General features: G+C 40.6%; 1 protein-coding gene across 5 annotated transcripts; it reads right to left on the minus strand.

Annotated features, from left to right (window-relative positions):
* Positions 1 to 139: 139 nt before the first annotated feature.
* Positions 140 to 14,978, minus strand: LOC135165132 (muscle-specific protein 300 kDa-like). 5 transcript variants are annotated; one of them, XM_064126116.1, is made up of 9 exons: positions 14,805 to 14,978; positions 14,649 to 14,705; positions 10,949 to 11,251; positions 7,806 to 8,063; positions 3,374 to 6,288; positions 2,864 to 2,902; positions 1,644 to 2,394; positions 1,206 to 1,261; positions 140 to 931 (listed from the first exon to the last, which is right to left on the minus strand). In XM_064126116.1, the coding sequence occupies exons 2-9, from the start codon at positions 14,652 to 14,654 to the stop codon at positions 712 to 714; spliced, it is 4,548 nt and encodes a 1,515-aa protein (XP_063982186.1). In that variant the 5' UTR covers positions 14,655 to 14,705; positions 14,805 to 14,978; the 3' UTR covers positions 140 to 711. The 5 variants fall into 5 exon arrangements, with proteins under 5 accessions (XP_063982186.1, XP_063982187.1, XP_063982190.1 ...); XM_064126117.1 differs by having other exon boundaries at positions 14,633 to 14,705; XM_064126120.1 differs by lacking the exon at positions 14,649 to 14,705.
* Positions 14,979 to 15,938: the final 960 nt, after the last annotated feature.

A 15,938-nucleotide genomic window follows, 5' to 3' on the forward strand; every position in this document is an offset into this window, starting at 1 on the left:
GAGATGATCGATTATTCCTTTCTACACAGAACTAGTAAGTGAAAAGTCTTTTCGTTTACAAGTAAATAAAAAGGCGCTAAAAAAATGGGGATCCACTAATAGGAATGGGATGTCAAGGAATTGAAAAACCCATCTACAATTAATCTTCATAGCAATATATTATAGTAATATCGACGTATAAGCTCTTTCTTATAAAAATACATAATCAAGCTCAATGTGCATAAAGCGAGAATATCTCCATTAGAAAGCGTAACTATTCGGCAACAAATAGTTTGTTCCTCAATACTTTACATCATCAGGACTATCCCAAGTTTCCTTCATTCGAAATCGTTCGACAAGAAAATCGTTTTGACATTTCAATACCTCGTAATTGAATAGCACCAGTAAAAAATCATGGAGTGACATAATTTTTTTGTCAATCACAAGTAAGTAGATGTCGACAGAGAACAAAAAATATTTTTTCATCGTTAATCATGCGCACATTAACAAATACCATAATATACAAAATAATTGAATAAATTAAGTGACATAATTTGACTGACATTCACGAACTCTCGAGCTTATCATTTCTCATTGGCGTTGTATTTACAATTAGGGGATTAGACTTTTGGAGCAAAGGAACGTTTGAAAAATAATTAATACTTCATTATTGAATTCAAAGTAGGATGAATCGACGAGAGTCTATTGTCGAGGGATTCGGTTGAGGAATTTTTATAGGGGCGGCGGACCGTTTGGATAGTCTACCACGGGTGTAAAGGTCCTCGCAAAGTTGTTAGATAGCATACAGCTGTAATCGTCTTCGGCAGCGGGTACCAACGAAGCAACGCCAAGCAAGAGTAGCATCAGCGCTTGAATCGGTAGGGAAGCCCTTAATACACGGCCTAAGAAACGGTATCCACGAACCAATACCGTACGATCTCGTTCGTCACCACTGAAACAAAATTATCGCATTTATCATTTGTGACTTGGAAGCATTTGGACAATAGAGATCGGATAAAACAGGTCAAGTTAACATTATAATTGATTGTTGCAATTGTATGAGTTCTTTTGTACTCGAAAGGATGATGGTAAAACCACTTTCGATCTCTAGGAGAGCAATAAAAAATTGTCGGGAGCTGCAATTTCGACTTGACCAAAATCCATGGAAAGGTAAGACATTGCTTTTTTAGTGGGTACATGTGGAGAGAAAATAAAAAAAAACATACTCAATTGATGAAGCGTCGAGGGGCTGGCCGGAGGACGTTGAAGCTCCATCGAGCAGCTGTAATTGAGTCAAAGAAAAAACACAAACTATAAGGTACTGTGCAATGTGAGGTGTTTAACTACTTAAATACACCTAATTAATACTATGAATTCTGGAGTTGCAACGGCAGAGTTCATTTTTTATAGAGACATTGAAGAAATCCAAGTTCCAAATTCTAATCATACACTAAAGGTTCAGAGATGCACCGAATTTTCCAATTTTTTTTTCGATCGCAGGAACCTGTCAAAAAGAAGAATCACCAAAGAACTTGGATTTCCCGAGTAAAAATCCAACATCGTGGTCTTCAAAGAGTGCGTTCTACTTAAATGCACCTTAAAATACTCCAATATCTAAACCTATCCACCCTACGCCTAAAGCACCCTAAAAACTATTGACTCACATCTTGCGAGAGTGCAGCAAGCGACGAAGTGGTGGCAGCGAGCCCCACTTCCTTGGGATCCAGTCCTAAGGCAGCGCCTAGTTTCAATGCGTAAATGCCAGTGAGTCTTCTCAGGGACTGTAACCTGAGCCTGAGCTCCTGCAGTCGACCCCTAGTATCCACATGTTCCTCTAACAATTGATTGGCAGCGTCCTGAAGAGACAGAACTCTGGGCTCACATCTCTCCAAATCACTTCTCAATTCCCTGAATTTTTCATACTTCGACCTGATGATGTTGGTATTTTCCGTCAAGTCAATGGGTTCTGATGCACGAATGGAGGCCTCTGTCCTCTCCAGCCAGCACACGAGCTCATCAACAATTCGGTGAAACTGTTGATTGCTCATTAAAGCTGACTGCAACGCCTCCTGCCAACTTGCTGCGCTTTGACAGACCTTCTCCCACCTGGAGTTTGCCACCGTCAACCTGTTCCTCAGCTCCTGCGCCCTCTCCACGTCCTCTGTATGGTCGGCCAGATGAGTCCCCACTATGTTCAGGCTCACTACTATGCTCCTGTGACTGTCTAGGTCGAGGAGAAATTCCCTGTGATCTTGGATAATGTCTTCTAGCTCCTCGATGTTACCTGGAGGTGAGTGCTGCTCACTTTGAGTGCCTTCGGCGTACTCCAGCCATTTCTCCAGCCTCCAGAGGTCGATATCCAATTGGGCCCAGTTGCGGCGACAGCAGAGGGGGCATGTCAATCTTCCTCCATCACTGGCGATGAGAAATTAATGGGTTGATTAGGATGGATTGTGGTTTTTGGGGCAATGTTGATTGTTATCGCTTAGATGATTGTAATATTAATGTTTTGGGAAATGGGGAGCAAAGGTTCAACTCAGTGGAACATAGATACAATGAATCAATAGAAAAACTGAGGAATTTTTGTCAAAGTACGTACAAATTTATTGATATTTGAAAAAAAAGATTTTGCTCGAATAAAAATCTTGTTAAAACCTAGAAACATTGGTAAAAAATTCGGTTGGTTTTCTATAGAAATTTATATTCCATCAGTCTTTCATTGATTTTACGGCTGGCTAAATACAAATTTTATCAGTTATTTACTTATGGGTAATTAATCAATTTTCAAATAAGCAGTTAATTGACAGAAACTGTTGTAGAATGAGAATTTTAGGGTATTAATTGGAATGCGATTTTTAATTGGTTAATAATGACAAACACTCACTGTTCACATGGCATTGTGTAAGTATCGACAATTGACGACCTGTTAAAGCACACCAGAACAAGAAAGATTAGTATCATGCACGTTCTCCCATTACCCATCCCTCTCCCACTGCCGTCTGATCACCGAAATTAATGAGTTAATGAACAGTAATTGCAGCCTCATCAGCAAACAATTTAGCAGTAACGTGATTAAACGGAACGTGCCCAAAGACATTTTTCCAAAAATAAATTTGAAGAGAGCAGCTTTTAGAGAGGATGAGTTGAAACGGGCAGTGTTCTCATTGGAGAATTCCATTTCTTACATTTATATCTGAGCTATGCATATTAAAAACGTAAAAAAAGTGGTTTTAGCTCACTCAACTCCACTTAAGAGAAAATATCCCATATTCTAAAATTTATTCACTTTTATCTCCATCATTTTATCAGATAGAAAAAGAAGTGAAGGATACCCAGAAGAAATAGAAAATGAAAGATGAAAAAGAAATCAAATAAAAATATATATTGCACTCACCTGATATCTCTAATCTGCTGCTCCCTCTCCCTCGCCCTCTTCAACAGTCCTTCATATCGTGCTCCCAACTCCTCAACCTCCCTGCCCCTAGCCGTGTCATCATCAAACTTATCATCCTGTATCAACAGTCCATGTAAATGCCTAGCGAGTTCCATAGCAGACTGACAACTCGCAATGAGTTTCCCAATATTTTTCCCAGTCGCAGCTAACCCCGGTCCAGCCACCGGCTCCACTGCCACCGCGTCCTCAAGCCCCTCCATAGCTCCCCTGCACTCCTCAATAGCCGCCTCGAGCTCCATCAGATAAGCATCGCACGACGTCATCCTGATGAGTCTGGGAAGCGTGTCTACCTGAACCGCCGAGTCTTGCTCAAACTTGAGAGTCTCCACCTGAACAGCCTCGTCAACCTCCCTCCTCTCACTGACCTCCAGCTCACTTTTCACCTTGGCAACCCTGCTCTTGATGTCCTGCCACAACAGCTGGTACTCATCAACTAGTTCCTGTATAGCATGAACATCTTCAGAATGACAGTCCCTCATGACACTGAGGGCGAGTTGATCAGCCCTTTGGAGAGTTTCACTCATAACCTCCAGTTCCCTCTCAATCTCCTCGACCTGGCTCAGTCTCCTTCTCGAGGTCATCGAATGATCGGTCATGAGATGCTGCACCTGAGTCAACCTCACATCGATTTGCGTCAGCCCGACAACAGCTGATCCATGAGCTGTGATGAACTCTCGATACGCCTTCTGCTCTCGCTGAAGAGCATTGATTATAGCATTAGCCCTAGGTTTAAGACCGTGCCATCTGTCTAAAACAATTCTAACTCCAGCCGTAAGACTTTTCATATTCTCCGGTTCCAATCCTCCCTTCGCCAATCTACTGTAACTTCCCTCCAATATCTGAAGTGCAGGTCGGTGAGCATCAACGTCCTTGATGACTCTTCTTGCCCTGTTCATCGTTTGTTCGGAATCTTCCTTGGAAACCTTATCCAAGGATTCTTCCATCGAGCTCAACTCCCTCTCCACTCCCGCGACCCAGGTCTCCTGATCCATCTCAATTCTGTCCAATTCTTGAATCAGTTTCCAAGCTGTTGTAATCTTACGCTTTCGATCCGCCGATCTGACACAAGCCGACTTCCACCTCTTCTCGAGCCCCTGCATCCCCGCTCTGATGGCTTCAGTATTGAAAGACGTCTTCCACGCATCACAATCACTGAGAAGGATCTCACAGAGGTTGAGAACCTCGCCGATATTTCCACTCTCAGCTTCAATTGTCTTCTGAAGTTGCTCATGATCCTTCAATTTGTTGTTTATCGTTTCTTGGGTCTTAGTCTCCACGATGAACGGCTCCGTCAGCTGCATCTCGACTCGTCCCAGCCAAGCCCTTATCTCCGCTATCCTTCGTTCTAATGAACTCATCGTCTGCATGAGGTCTATGAGTTTATTCGCCCGAGCTTTTCCAGTATTCATAAGCCTCGTCCATCTCTCCACAACTTCATCCAAGGAGTCCTTCAGTTTTTCCTTCTCCCCAAGCTCTGTTATTTGGATGAGTTCCTCACCGGTGCTTTGTAGCCAATCCAATTCTCGCTGCTTCAACGCCATCTCAGCGTGAAGTTCTCCTTCGAGCCTCTTCAAAGCCTCCTCAGGCTCCTCCAATCCCGAATCACAGCTGTGCATTCTTATCTCAGCGTCTGTCAACCAGATGAGGAACCTCGACAGCCGCTTTTCCCATTTTCCTCTCAACCCAACACGCTCTCCAAGTCTATATGCCAACAACGCCAGTTGATGTTCGAGATCTCCATGCTGTTGCCAAAGTAACGAAACATGTTGATTAAGACTCTTCATGTCAGATGGACTGAGACACTCTCTCAACTGTTCCGTGGTGACTCCCAGAGTTTCAAGGTCCGTTGACGTGTGAATGAGCTTCATTCTCAATTGGCTTAGAGAGTCCAGCTGTTCTCTCGCCTGAAGGAGGCTACCAGGAGCTGCGTGGAAGGCAGAGGACAGTGACTGGCTGACTTCTGTGAAGGTCTTCGTGATGATTGAGGTCTGATCCACGTGTTTGGCATTGAGGTTCCTTATCCTAATGACGAAGTCCTTCCATGTTTCGAGGCTTGCTCGAACATTGTTGACCCGCTGGAGATTGGCAGCGTGTTCCATGCGAACGGAGACAGCCAGGGCCTGCTCGCAGTCAGCAAGAAGGGCTTCTTGCTGCTCCAGAAGAGAGTCCATCTGGGATTCACCAGTGGGCAATCTCTCGATGAGAATATCAATTTTCGTGAGAATTTTGTCAAGACGTCGCAAGTGGATAAATCGCAGCTGGAGGCGGCTCTTCTCGCGCTCGATGTCCTTCAGCCAGGCGAGAAGCTTGTTGAGATCTTCTCGGTATCTGTCCCAGGCGTCAAGTCTGTCCCGTACCGAGGCGTGCCTGTCCATGATTTTGGAAAGGGTCTCATTGTGAAGGTTTGTCAATGCGTTAAATTGCTCGGCCACTGATAGGTCTCGACCCTTCTCCGCTCTGATCGAAAGGATCAAATGTTGTTGGTCAGTCAAGAGGTTCTTGTGGACCTCACAGAGGTTTCTGTGCTCGGAGAGGCCGTTGTAGTCGCCTGGAGGATTGCTGGAGAGGAACTCTTGGACGTGAGAGAGGTACTCCTGCCAGAGACGGAGGGCCGCGGAGACGTCCTCCGAACGGACTAGTCGCGCGGACAGGCGATGGTACTGCTGGAAGGTCTCCCGGAAGACCCTTTGCCAGAGCTGGAGAACCTCAACGACGGAGGGCTCTTGGGTTACCGCCTCCAGGGAGCGCTCTTTGATTGACTGAAGTTGCGGTTCAGTTTTCGTGAGTGCCACGAGGTGCTTTCTGAGCAGATTTAATTGCTCCTTTGATTCTCCTTGCGGAAGTGTTGTTAGACTCTGGAAGTTAATGACATTGGTGAGGGAAGAATATTTAGGGACTTTTTCGGGTGAAGCTGAAACTTCTTGGAGGAATGAATCAATCAATTTAAGATGGATTAAAGATTTTGCCAATTGTCATAAAAACCGGATTATAGAGACGTCGTGGGTGAAATCTCGAGTTACGTAGGACATATTCACTTACAAAAATGAGATTTTTTCTAAGAAAAAAGTGCAGAGAGGTAATAATCACATGTGAAAAGTTAAATATAAAATCCCTTTAAAACAAATTTTACGATCTCTCTCAGTAGCTTAATAATTTCCTTTTCTTTGAAAACAATTCATGGCTAATCATAGAAAAACAGAGGCTTCAGAATGGGGTCATGTTCTCCGTTAAACGTGCAATATCCATTCTCCGATAGGAGTGTAAAAAGGAAAAATTGAAAAATCACATTCAAAGGTAAAGATTTCTCCATTTCACAATCCCCGGTTAATATTTGTTGAATTTTATGACAACAGAATTATCTAATAATAGAAGAAGCCTCAATATATTTTTCGTTAGACTCCACCGTTCATTTAACAAAATAATAAATAATCTTAGCTTATTTCCTCTTATTTTTTCACACTCCCAATTGAAAATTGAAATCAATTTCCTCCTGCTTCGAAATTCTTCATGATCGAGTTACGATCGATGGTTCCATGGACACAGTAAGAAAATTGTTTCGTCGATTTAACTCCCCCAGGAAATGCATACACATTCGCAGCTGCCTACGAAAGTTGGATTGTTTCACGTGCATTTAAATTTAATCGTTGAGTTTATCAGTAAAATCGACTAGTGAATTGTGCATACGAGTTGAAATCCTAGGGCCAGAAACTCTGGAGGAAACAACTGTGGCTCACTCGACTTGAAAAGTTTCTCTCAGGGTGTGTGGCAAACACGTGGAGTAAATAGGAAGGGGTTGCGAATACTCATTCAAGGGAGAAGCCACTTCGAGGTGTTTCGTGACCTGTGTAAATTGGCGCCGGGCTAGAGAATGGCGGGAAGAGGGCTGAATTTTTGGGGCTCAGCCCCTTACAACGACCTTGACACAACAAATTGTTTCGAAACTACAATTAAAATATATGTATGAGGGAATTTGTGCCGAGTACGAAGGATGATTGAGCTGTGCCAAGCACACTCTACCCTCCAAATATTTCATAAAAGATTTCAAATTATTATCATTATTTTTTATTAGGGTATCCGTTAGAACACCTGATTATCAGGAAGTTTTAGAGATGAAGTAGTTGAAGGGGGAAATATATAAATAAAACATGAGTTCGCGATTTTTGAATTGGAATTTCCTCTCGATATTTCGCGAATTTGAACACTCACTGTACCCTCTACTGAATTTCCCTCAAGAAAATCTCTCCCTTTCACAAATAAACGTACACGAAATATAATTATGATATTTTATATAACATATTTTTCAAAGCAATGGACCTGAGTAATTTTCTGGTTCTATCACAACCTAATTATACCATAATTTTAAGAATCTTACCTGTTGAACGGAATCCAAGAAATTCTTCGTCTGGCATAAATCGCCACGTGCGAGTTCCTTATTGAGCGCTCTAGCATCAGCAGTGTCAGCCAGTGTAGAGAGTGTCTCTCTGACATCCTCCAGCCTTCTCCCCAGTGCCTCAACTTCACAATGCAATGGTCCATCAACATCCAGACCCACATCGGAGGCAATTTGTGCCACCAGACCCCTCAACTCGGCCAGTCTCTCTTTATGTTCAGCGAGGGTTTCCTCGCAAACCTAGACAGTAAAGAAAAATAATTGAAAACAAAGAAATAAATAGACATAATTTTGCCTCAATGGCGAATTTCGGAGGTGTTATTTTTAGATCGCACGGAATTTCTCTGTACCGTCTGCCTATGGGGTATAATTCATCGCCAAACGTGTGTGTTTCTCCCACCTAAATCCTATCTAATTCCATCCACTGAAATTTTAAACTATATTCGCATACTTCCGCATGGAATTTTGAAATATTTTTTATTTTTATTGGGTCATTCTTCATGGAGACTTTATTCCAACTGTTGTTTAGTATGAATACCAACGATCTTTTTTCCCGATTACTAAGAAAATAATTGTTTAAATGTATCTGACTATCATTTAAAATATTCTTGTCAATGTCCATGTCGTCTTGATCGACATAGGACAACATCCAGGAAGCTAGCAGATGTGGGATTTGAACCCATAACCACCGGAATACCGGCCGATATTTAAAGACAATTATTTTCATTTTAGTTTTACCGACAATTGTTGCTAATTCTTGCAAGAACTTTCAACGGACGATCGTCTGAAAGCCGTCAGCCAATGAATATTATCATTCAACCGAATATTCAAACGTATGTCAATTGAAATTTCAAGTTTACAGTTCCATACATATCAATTCTAGTTCCTCTTGACCTATTATAAATATAGTATTCGTCGTCAAATTAATCCCGACTAAACCAAATGCAATAAAAATTTAATACGCATCGAACAGAATGGTCTAACGAATTCAGTACGTTTTTCAATTAAAATTATGGTCTGCGTGTCATGGAGATGAACCAATACTTAACGACAACGTGTTGATCGTCTTTGTATCTGTAGTCAGTCTATTTATTCGCTAATACAGACACATATTTCTCTTCCCATATCTCTGGAACGGTTCCCCTAAACCATACAAATCCAATATTATCTCCCCCTGAACCCAAGACCAGGCGTTTTAATAAGATTACGAAGTTTATCGGCTTCAGAACCCGCAAGAAATCGCGAGAAAAAATTCCCCGCCAATTTAAACATATTTTTTGGCAATCGGACAATTCAACGGTCGATTCCACTGGAAAACATACCTCACGCGTGACCTAAATAATCTCGGACTCTTTTTACTTATAAATAAATCTCGACCGGCCTCCAAACGTCAAAGAAACCAAAAATTTTCATCGAAATCGCCGGCTATAATCTCTAATAATACATTAAAACGACGCAATAATTTCACTACCTTCAATTCCTCTGGTGTACACATCGCCACAAGTGACGAATACCCTTTACAAATTATTATCCAAACAATTTAAATAGATGAAGCACTTGAAGAATCTGTACTTTGCCGGTGAGTTTGACCGTCTCAATCTCCCAGATATCATACACATGCTCCAAAAACACCGCACTCACGCCGACTCAGTTCTTCACTGTACATTTCACAACTAACACGTGCTTACAAATTAACTATTCATAATCCATTGATTCATTCACTCAATCAATTCCCTCAGCAGATCCATACAATCATCGAAATAAAAAAATTCAATGACTTTTTGTCCATTTCAATCACTTATCATCCCTTAAACTTCATCCCCACCCCCTGCAATTGTTAATTAACCACCAACAAGATTATCCGATTTTTTTTCCAACGATAACAATTTTATTTCCTAAAATTTGTCAAACCATTGTCAGACGTGGGAATGTATGAGCTTGAAAATGAATGAATGCTGCGCGTATGGTCGTGGACCGTCGACTGGCGTCTGCGAGCGAGGGATCGATGAGTCCCCCTCGACGTTTTCTACGTCAGAGAGTGAGATAAAGAGATAAAAGAGACGGGAGAGGGGAGGTTTTGGTGCTTGGACTAGTGAAGTTACGCCGCACCCTCGCTGCAACTGTGGCACTAGTGAGGGGGTGAATCCCACCACCCCAGCACTGTGCCAGCACGGAGTCGCTGACTCCTTCAGTCCCCACGTGGAGTTGAAGGGTAGAGTGGCAGGGGGAGAGGGGGGAGGGGGAATGGCAGCGTGTTCGTGATGCATCTGACGCATCTCGGAAGTTTTGACGGGTCGAGGGACCGTCGGGCTGTCTATGGACTTCGTCCTAAGCCGAAGCCATTAAACAACACATAATGATAATAATAAATTTCATGGGTTGGGGTTTGGGGTGGATCACAGATGTTTATTGATTTTTTTTTCTCATTCCCTGTTGGTGATATTTCAGCGCATCAGATTAGATGAGAGAACTGTAATGAAGGGCCATAATTAAATTTTGATTCCGGGAAAAAATCCTGATTTCGAGATTTTAATGAAGTTCTTCGGAATTGTCACATATTTATTAATATTCTGAAACGCTAGATTTTCCTCGTAACTGATAAACGTTATCCCAAGGAATACTCGATGGTTTTTTGCGTGGAGCTCTTCCTCCAGTTAATCTCATCGTTATCAATGATTCAATGATTATTAATAAGTATCAAAGATTTGCAAACTGTAATCTCACCGTAAATCTCGGAGGAATGATGAAAACAGTTATTTTTTATCACTAGTAGATAAGGAAAAAAATATCTGTGGTTATACCCCAGATAACTCCGATTATTCATTCAAAGTATGAATGGCCAGTGATTCAAATATCCTCCAGTTTTTCTTTCGTTCTTAACCCATCAATGACTCACCACAGCTCGTGAATCCGGTGGTATAAACAAAGTTATAATAAGCGCGTGTGGAATGAAGAAAACTGGCAAACCAGAGAGCTTGCACGAAAAAATTTCATAGAAAACCTAGCAAATTTGTTGAAAAATTTTGTTTAACATTTCATCATCTCCTATTGAATATTTTCTCACCGATAAAGCTAAAAAGAAATCCTCTTCATAAAATTATGTTCACAATGAAAATATCATTTACCTTGACTTGCTTGACTGCCTCTTCTGGTGGTAGATTGGTGATGCTTCCCATTTGTGTGTCAACGAAGGATTTTACAGCAGCACTGGCCTCCCGGTATTGCTCCCAGAGTCTCACGGCACGCTGATACTTTGTGCAGAGAGCATCAAGTTCAGCCCTGGTATCCTCCCAAGCTTGAATCGCTTCATTCACCGCAGCGTCAACCCTCTCGCCCACCTCTGGACTGCAGCTCTCCCGCAGGGGTTCAGCCGCCTCACGAAGTTCACCAATGAGCACCTCCCGGGCACCCAAATCACCATTTAAGCCCTTTTTTTAAAACAAAAATCATGAATCAATCGTTTTTCATCCTCATTCACTCGATATGCTCGTATTATTATTAATAAAAATTATGAGATTATAGAATTGAATTGTATTGAATTATCAAAAAACAAATTTAAGGGTACAGTCTAGGACTGCGAATTTGGACAACATTTGCAAAATTATTCTGAAGAAATTCGCCGAATCGTTGGAAAAAAATATTAAGAAGATGATTTCTCTTGTTATGAATTTCCAAAGATTAGTTTCTACATAATGAGGTGATAAATAATTTCATCACCTCATTATGCAGCAATCATTCGATATATCCACAAATCGATGAAGGAAAATTGCCTGCGAAATTACACAGCCTAATATCCACAGTCATTTATAAAATGGAAATGATTTCAACTTGCACGCCATTGCGTATTCATTTGGTTGCGCATGTTTACCCAAAATCATCTTCGAACGCAGTTGTAAAGGTCATGTCGACGCCTCAACCTCTGGAAGGCCGTTTATTTATCATATGCCCCATTTTTTATCGACCAATATTTTTCTTTCTACGGCTCATTAAACTCTCTCCTCGAAAAAGACGGGTGCTACTGGCGAATCGATATAGATTGAATATTTAAATGCTTTACATATTGACATAGCACTTTCAGTTTCTCTCATTTCATTGTCATTACACTCAGAAATGTTTGAGATGTGATTATTCCGACATGTATTTTAACATGAGTTCCCGTGCTCTACAGTGTGCATGTGAGCAATTGTGAGTATATGTGAGCAATTGTTTTTTAATGAAAAATGAACAAATAATTATTCAAATGAATTCAATTGTAATTTTAAATATTTTGTCGCAATGAGATCTTAAACGATTTCGACCACGGAAATGAGTTTAAAATTTTATTTATTTAGAGAAAGTAAAAGGAATTTTGATTTATCAAGCGAAAGTTAAAGAAATTATGGATTTGACAATTTATAGAATTTGATTATGGGAGGAAATTCATTAATTAGAGGCATTTCCTTTCAAAAAGTTGAGAATATTTTCCACAAAAAATGGTTTTTAATATTCTCACCTGAGGCCACCTGAAAATATTCATCTTTATTGAAATGCAAATGAAGAAATTATTTTGGTGTACCCCTTCCTCGTCGAGTGACATCGCATCTGAATATTTTAGATATTTTAATAGAGGTGATATGTCGTGCATTCCCTCCAAAAATACCTCCACAGAACTGAAAAATTCTACTGTCAACAATTTCGAGAGAGACTCTTGCGGTAAAATTCTATGCCTCGACAGAGGTATCGAGGGTTTCCGGTTCTAACGGTATAATTGCGAGGAGACAAACGCGAGTTGTCTATAAATACTCGTCTTCTGTCTTGTTCGGTGAATTCATGGGTCAGGTGCTGACCCATCTAGCCACTAAATCTGCATCATTGCATAAGTTCACTGTCTTTTTTTACTCAACAAGTCAATTCCAGCATCAATAATTATACATTCCCGTTAAACAACTATTCATAATTAGCCATTCAATATTCTAACAATGTGCGTAATAGATGACCAGAATGTGGCCATTTTTAATGCCAACGAATGCGCATAATTTTTTAACAATCACTTTTTTAAAAACTACTATTATGAAATGAAACGATTCAGGAGGATTCGTCGAGGGATTTATTCCATGCACTGCTAGACATAATTCAAATGACAATTTTATAACAATTTTAAACTCTCTAGAAATTAGAAAACAAAACTGTCATTTACTCGGTGCGGTAAAAGCATCACTATTTAAAATATTGTGGGTGCGACGAACTCCCATTTCCAACTAGTAAAAAGCGGAAATGCAAACGTTTCATTTCACTGACGCTTAACAATCATGAAATCAAGGACAAACTCCATAAAATCCACCTCCGCATAATTGCAAACAAATGTAAAAATAAATATGACATGTGCATCACATGACAATTAGCTGCTTCATTACGTAAACGATGTCATTCACTGCTCTTTAACGTATTGATCGTCGTCCATATCGAATGTTAAGAAATTTTTATCTTTGTAAGACAATGTCTCTTCAGATTGATTTTAAAGTGATTGACGCGTGATTTGTCATGAATTAAATATTGATCATTCACTTTCAAGAACGAATATTGAGTGCAATAAAATGAATTTTTTTTGTTCGTTGTCAATTTATGAGTTACTGATAGTTTTTGGCGGAATAAAAAAAATGTGTACAACAACAATTACGAGTTAGTTTGGATTCGTATGGGTTTTAGCATGTTTTATATGCGTCGCTTATTTTTTCCACCTGTCGTCTCAAGGAATATCTCGCAATAAATAATTTAGCACTTTGGCTATAAATATCATGAAATTCCAATGAGCCACTGTGACATCTAACGAATTTCCGTCAGTTCACGCGACACTTCAAATGAATAAATCCCTTGGTGGAATTTGGGGCAAGAATCAAGGCTACCCTCGTCAACTAGAAATTCTATTTAAATTAAAAGGCAGAATAAAAGATTAAAAAACTACCCAGTGCCTTAAATAACTGAGTTTCTGTGCGGAAACGAGATTTCCGGAGTTGAGAAAAATTTCCGTGATAGCATGACAGACACGTGGCGAAGAGGAACTTTAACTCTATACTGGCTCGACAAACTTCATAATAAAACGTAAAAATCTAATTCCCTATTCACGGCACAAAGTTGAGATCCTCTTCACGGTTTTACCTTGGGATTTATTTCTCCATTCCTGCAATAACTCGATATCTCGAGGTCGTTTAACTCACCCGTTTAAATCACGTGTTTTTGTTGTTACTCTATCCGGAGGACGAATCACTAGACCAGATACACAGAGTGTCCACTTGTTTCAAGATCAGTCGTAAGTGTGTAACGAGAAAAGGGTCCGAGAGACACCATAATGTCAAAAGGGCTGCAGGTTTTTTTTTGTAAAGAAATGTGAGAAAAATTTTTACGGAAAAACCTCGTGAATTTGTTCAATCATTCTATTGATTTCTTCATTACTTTGTGACTATTTCTATGAAAAATCGACTTGTTTATGAGTAATTTCCTGAATTTCACGCGGTTCTTAGATATTTTTGACGGACCTTATTAGCGTCGCGATACTTTTAGAAATTCCTAAGCCTCGTCCACTTCGCAACAATGACTTCATCACCAATTTCGCAAATTTGTTCAAAAGAAATTTTTACAGATCATCAATTGACTTTCAGTATTCTACCGAACTCTCTACACAAGCCACATTACACATTTTCAACTCATCAACTTTCAGTAGTGCTTGCAAATTATTAAATGCAGATCCCAGGCGAATTATAACGAAATGAATATGCTATGCCTTGCATTTGCAACCATATCACATGACACAATATATATATAGTTTTGCATACCATGAGAAATTTCTACCTTCATAACTGGATCATTTAATTTCAAATGCTGGACCTTTTTCCAGAGAATTGCGATCTAAATGATACAATTTCCGGCGTAAAAAAATGGCATATTAAAAACTGGCAAATAAACTGACTTTTTTAATTGATAAAAGCTCAATTGTATGCAATTCACCTGTCTCGATATGTGAATTCGAATGACAGTAAATTCCAAACCATTATACGATGGTTACACAAATCCACTCTAAATAACTGTGTCGATTGTCCGATTTTTATCACAGAGTTGTGTCATTTTGATAACACGGTATATACCACTCGAAATTGAACTGACCCGTAGCGCGCCTCGATGAGTACTGATACGAAATACCGAGTCAACTCAAATACGATAACAGAATATGCGTGCGCCTGCGCTCAGTCCCACTGAACTCTCCCAGTGCAAAGTTTAAACATGTAAATGAGCCGCAAACATACTCGTAGAGCTAATGAAATAAGGCTGTACACTCAAACCAGTATTTTTTTTTCACACTGAAAGTGTAAAAATGAGGGAAATGTTTCTATCTGGGTCTTCGCTGCTTTGTGTATTGAAGAAATGAGCTGTCAAACGAATAATTTCAATAAACGAAGAGAAAAAAAATGTGTGAAAATCATTAGGATTTTCCTGACGATTTGAAATAACGATTGTAAAATTATCACTCACCTCCAGTCTCTCAGTCGCCTTCAGGAGTCTTTCATAATCGACGGTGCCCTGCACCGCCAGCAACTCCATCATATAATCAGCCTCCTGTACTGACTGCTGCACCAATTCCAACTGCCTCTCGAATCTCCTCCAAAGTCCCAACCTGTTCTTCAACAGGGCTAATAGCCTGGCACACCGGGACTCGAGCTCGGTATGTACATCCTGAAGGTTCGATATGTCTCTTTCAATTCCCACAGCTGAAACTGAGACCCGCATGCCCCCTGGAAGTGTATGGAGTAGCTGCCTGAGGGACATTATCTCCTTCCAGAGTACCTCAAGCTCAGAAACTACTTGCTGGCACCTCTCCACACCCCCTGCAACTAAATCACTTCCTTGGCTTTCACAGTCCTCACACTGATCAAGAATCAATGCCTGTCTGGCATGAGCCTTGCGGATCCTGGAGAGGCCCCTCTCGAGGGCCTTGAGCCGCTCTGAGAGCAGCTGCGCCGCATCCAATTCCTCCCCAATCTGACTCTCAATTCTTCTCGCTAGAGACAGGAGAACTCCGACTTTCTCACTCTCAGTTGCTGGGAGCATTCCCAAACGACCCAACTCGTCCTGAATCAGGCACAC

The sequence above is a fragment of the Diachasmimorpha longicaudata genome, chromosome 8 (assembly GCF_034640455.1).
Source record: "Diachasmimorpha longicaudata isolate KC_UGA_2023 chromosome 8, iyDiaLong2, whole genome shotgun sequence".
Lineage (NCBI taxonomy): Eukaryota > Metazoa > Arthropoda > Insecta > Hymenoptera > Braconidae > Diachasmimorpha > Diachasmimorpha longicaudata.

Excerpts from the sequence above, each read along its gene's own strand:
- LOC135165132 (XM_064126116.1), bottom strand. Across the intron at positions 2,903-3,373 it reads CAGCAGATTAGAGATATCAG|GTCGTCAATTGTCGATACTT; the intron begins GTGAGTGCAATA and ends GTGCTTTAACAG. Across the intron at positions 932-1,205 it reads CTCGACGCTTCATCAATTGA|TGGTGACGAACGAGATCGTA; the intron begins GTATGTTTTTTT and ends ATTTTGTTTCAG.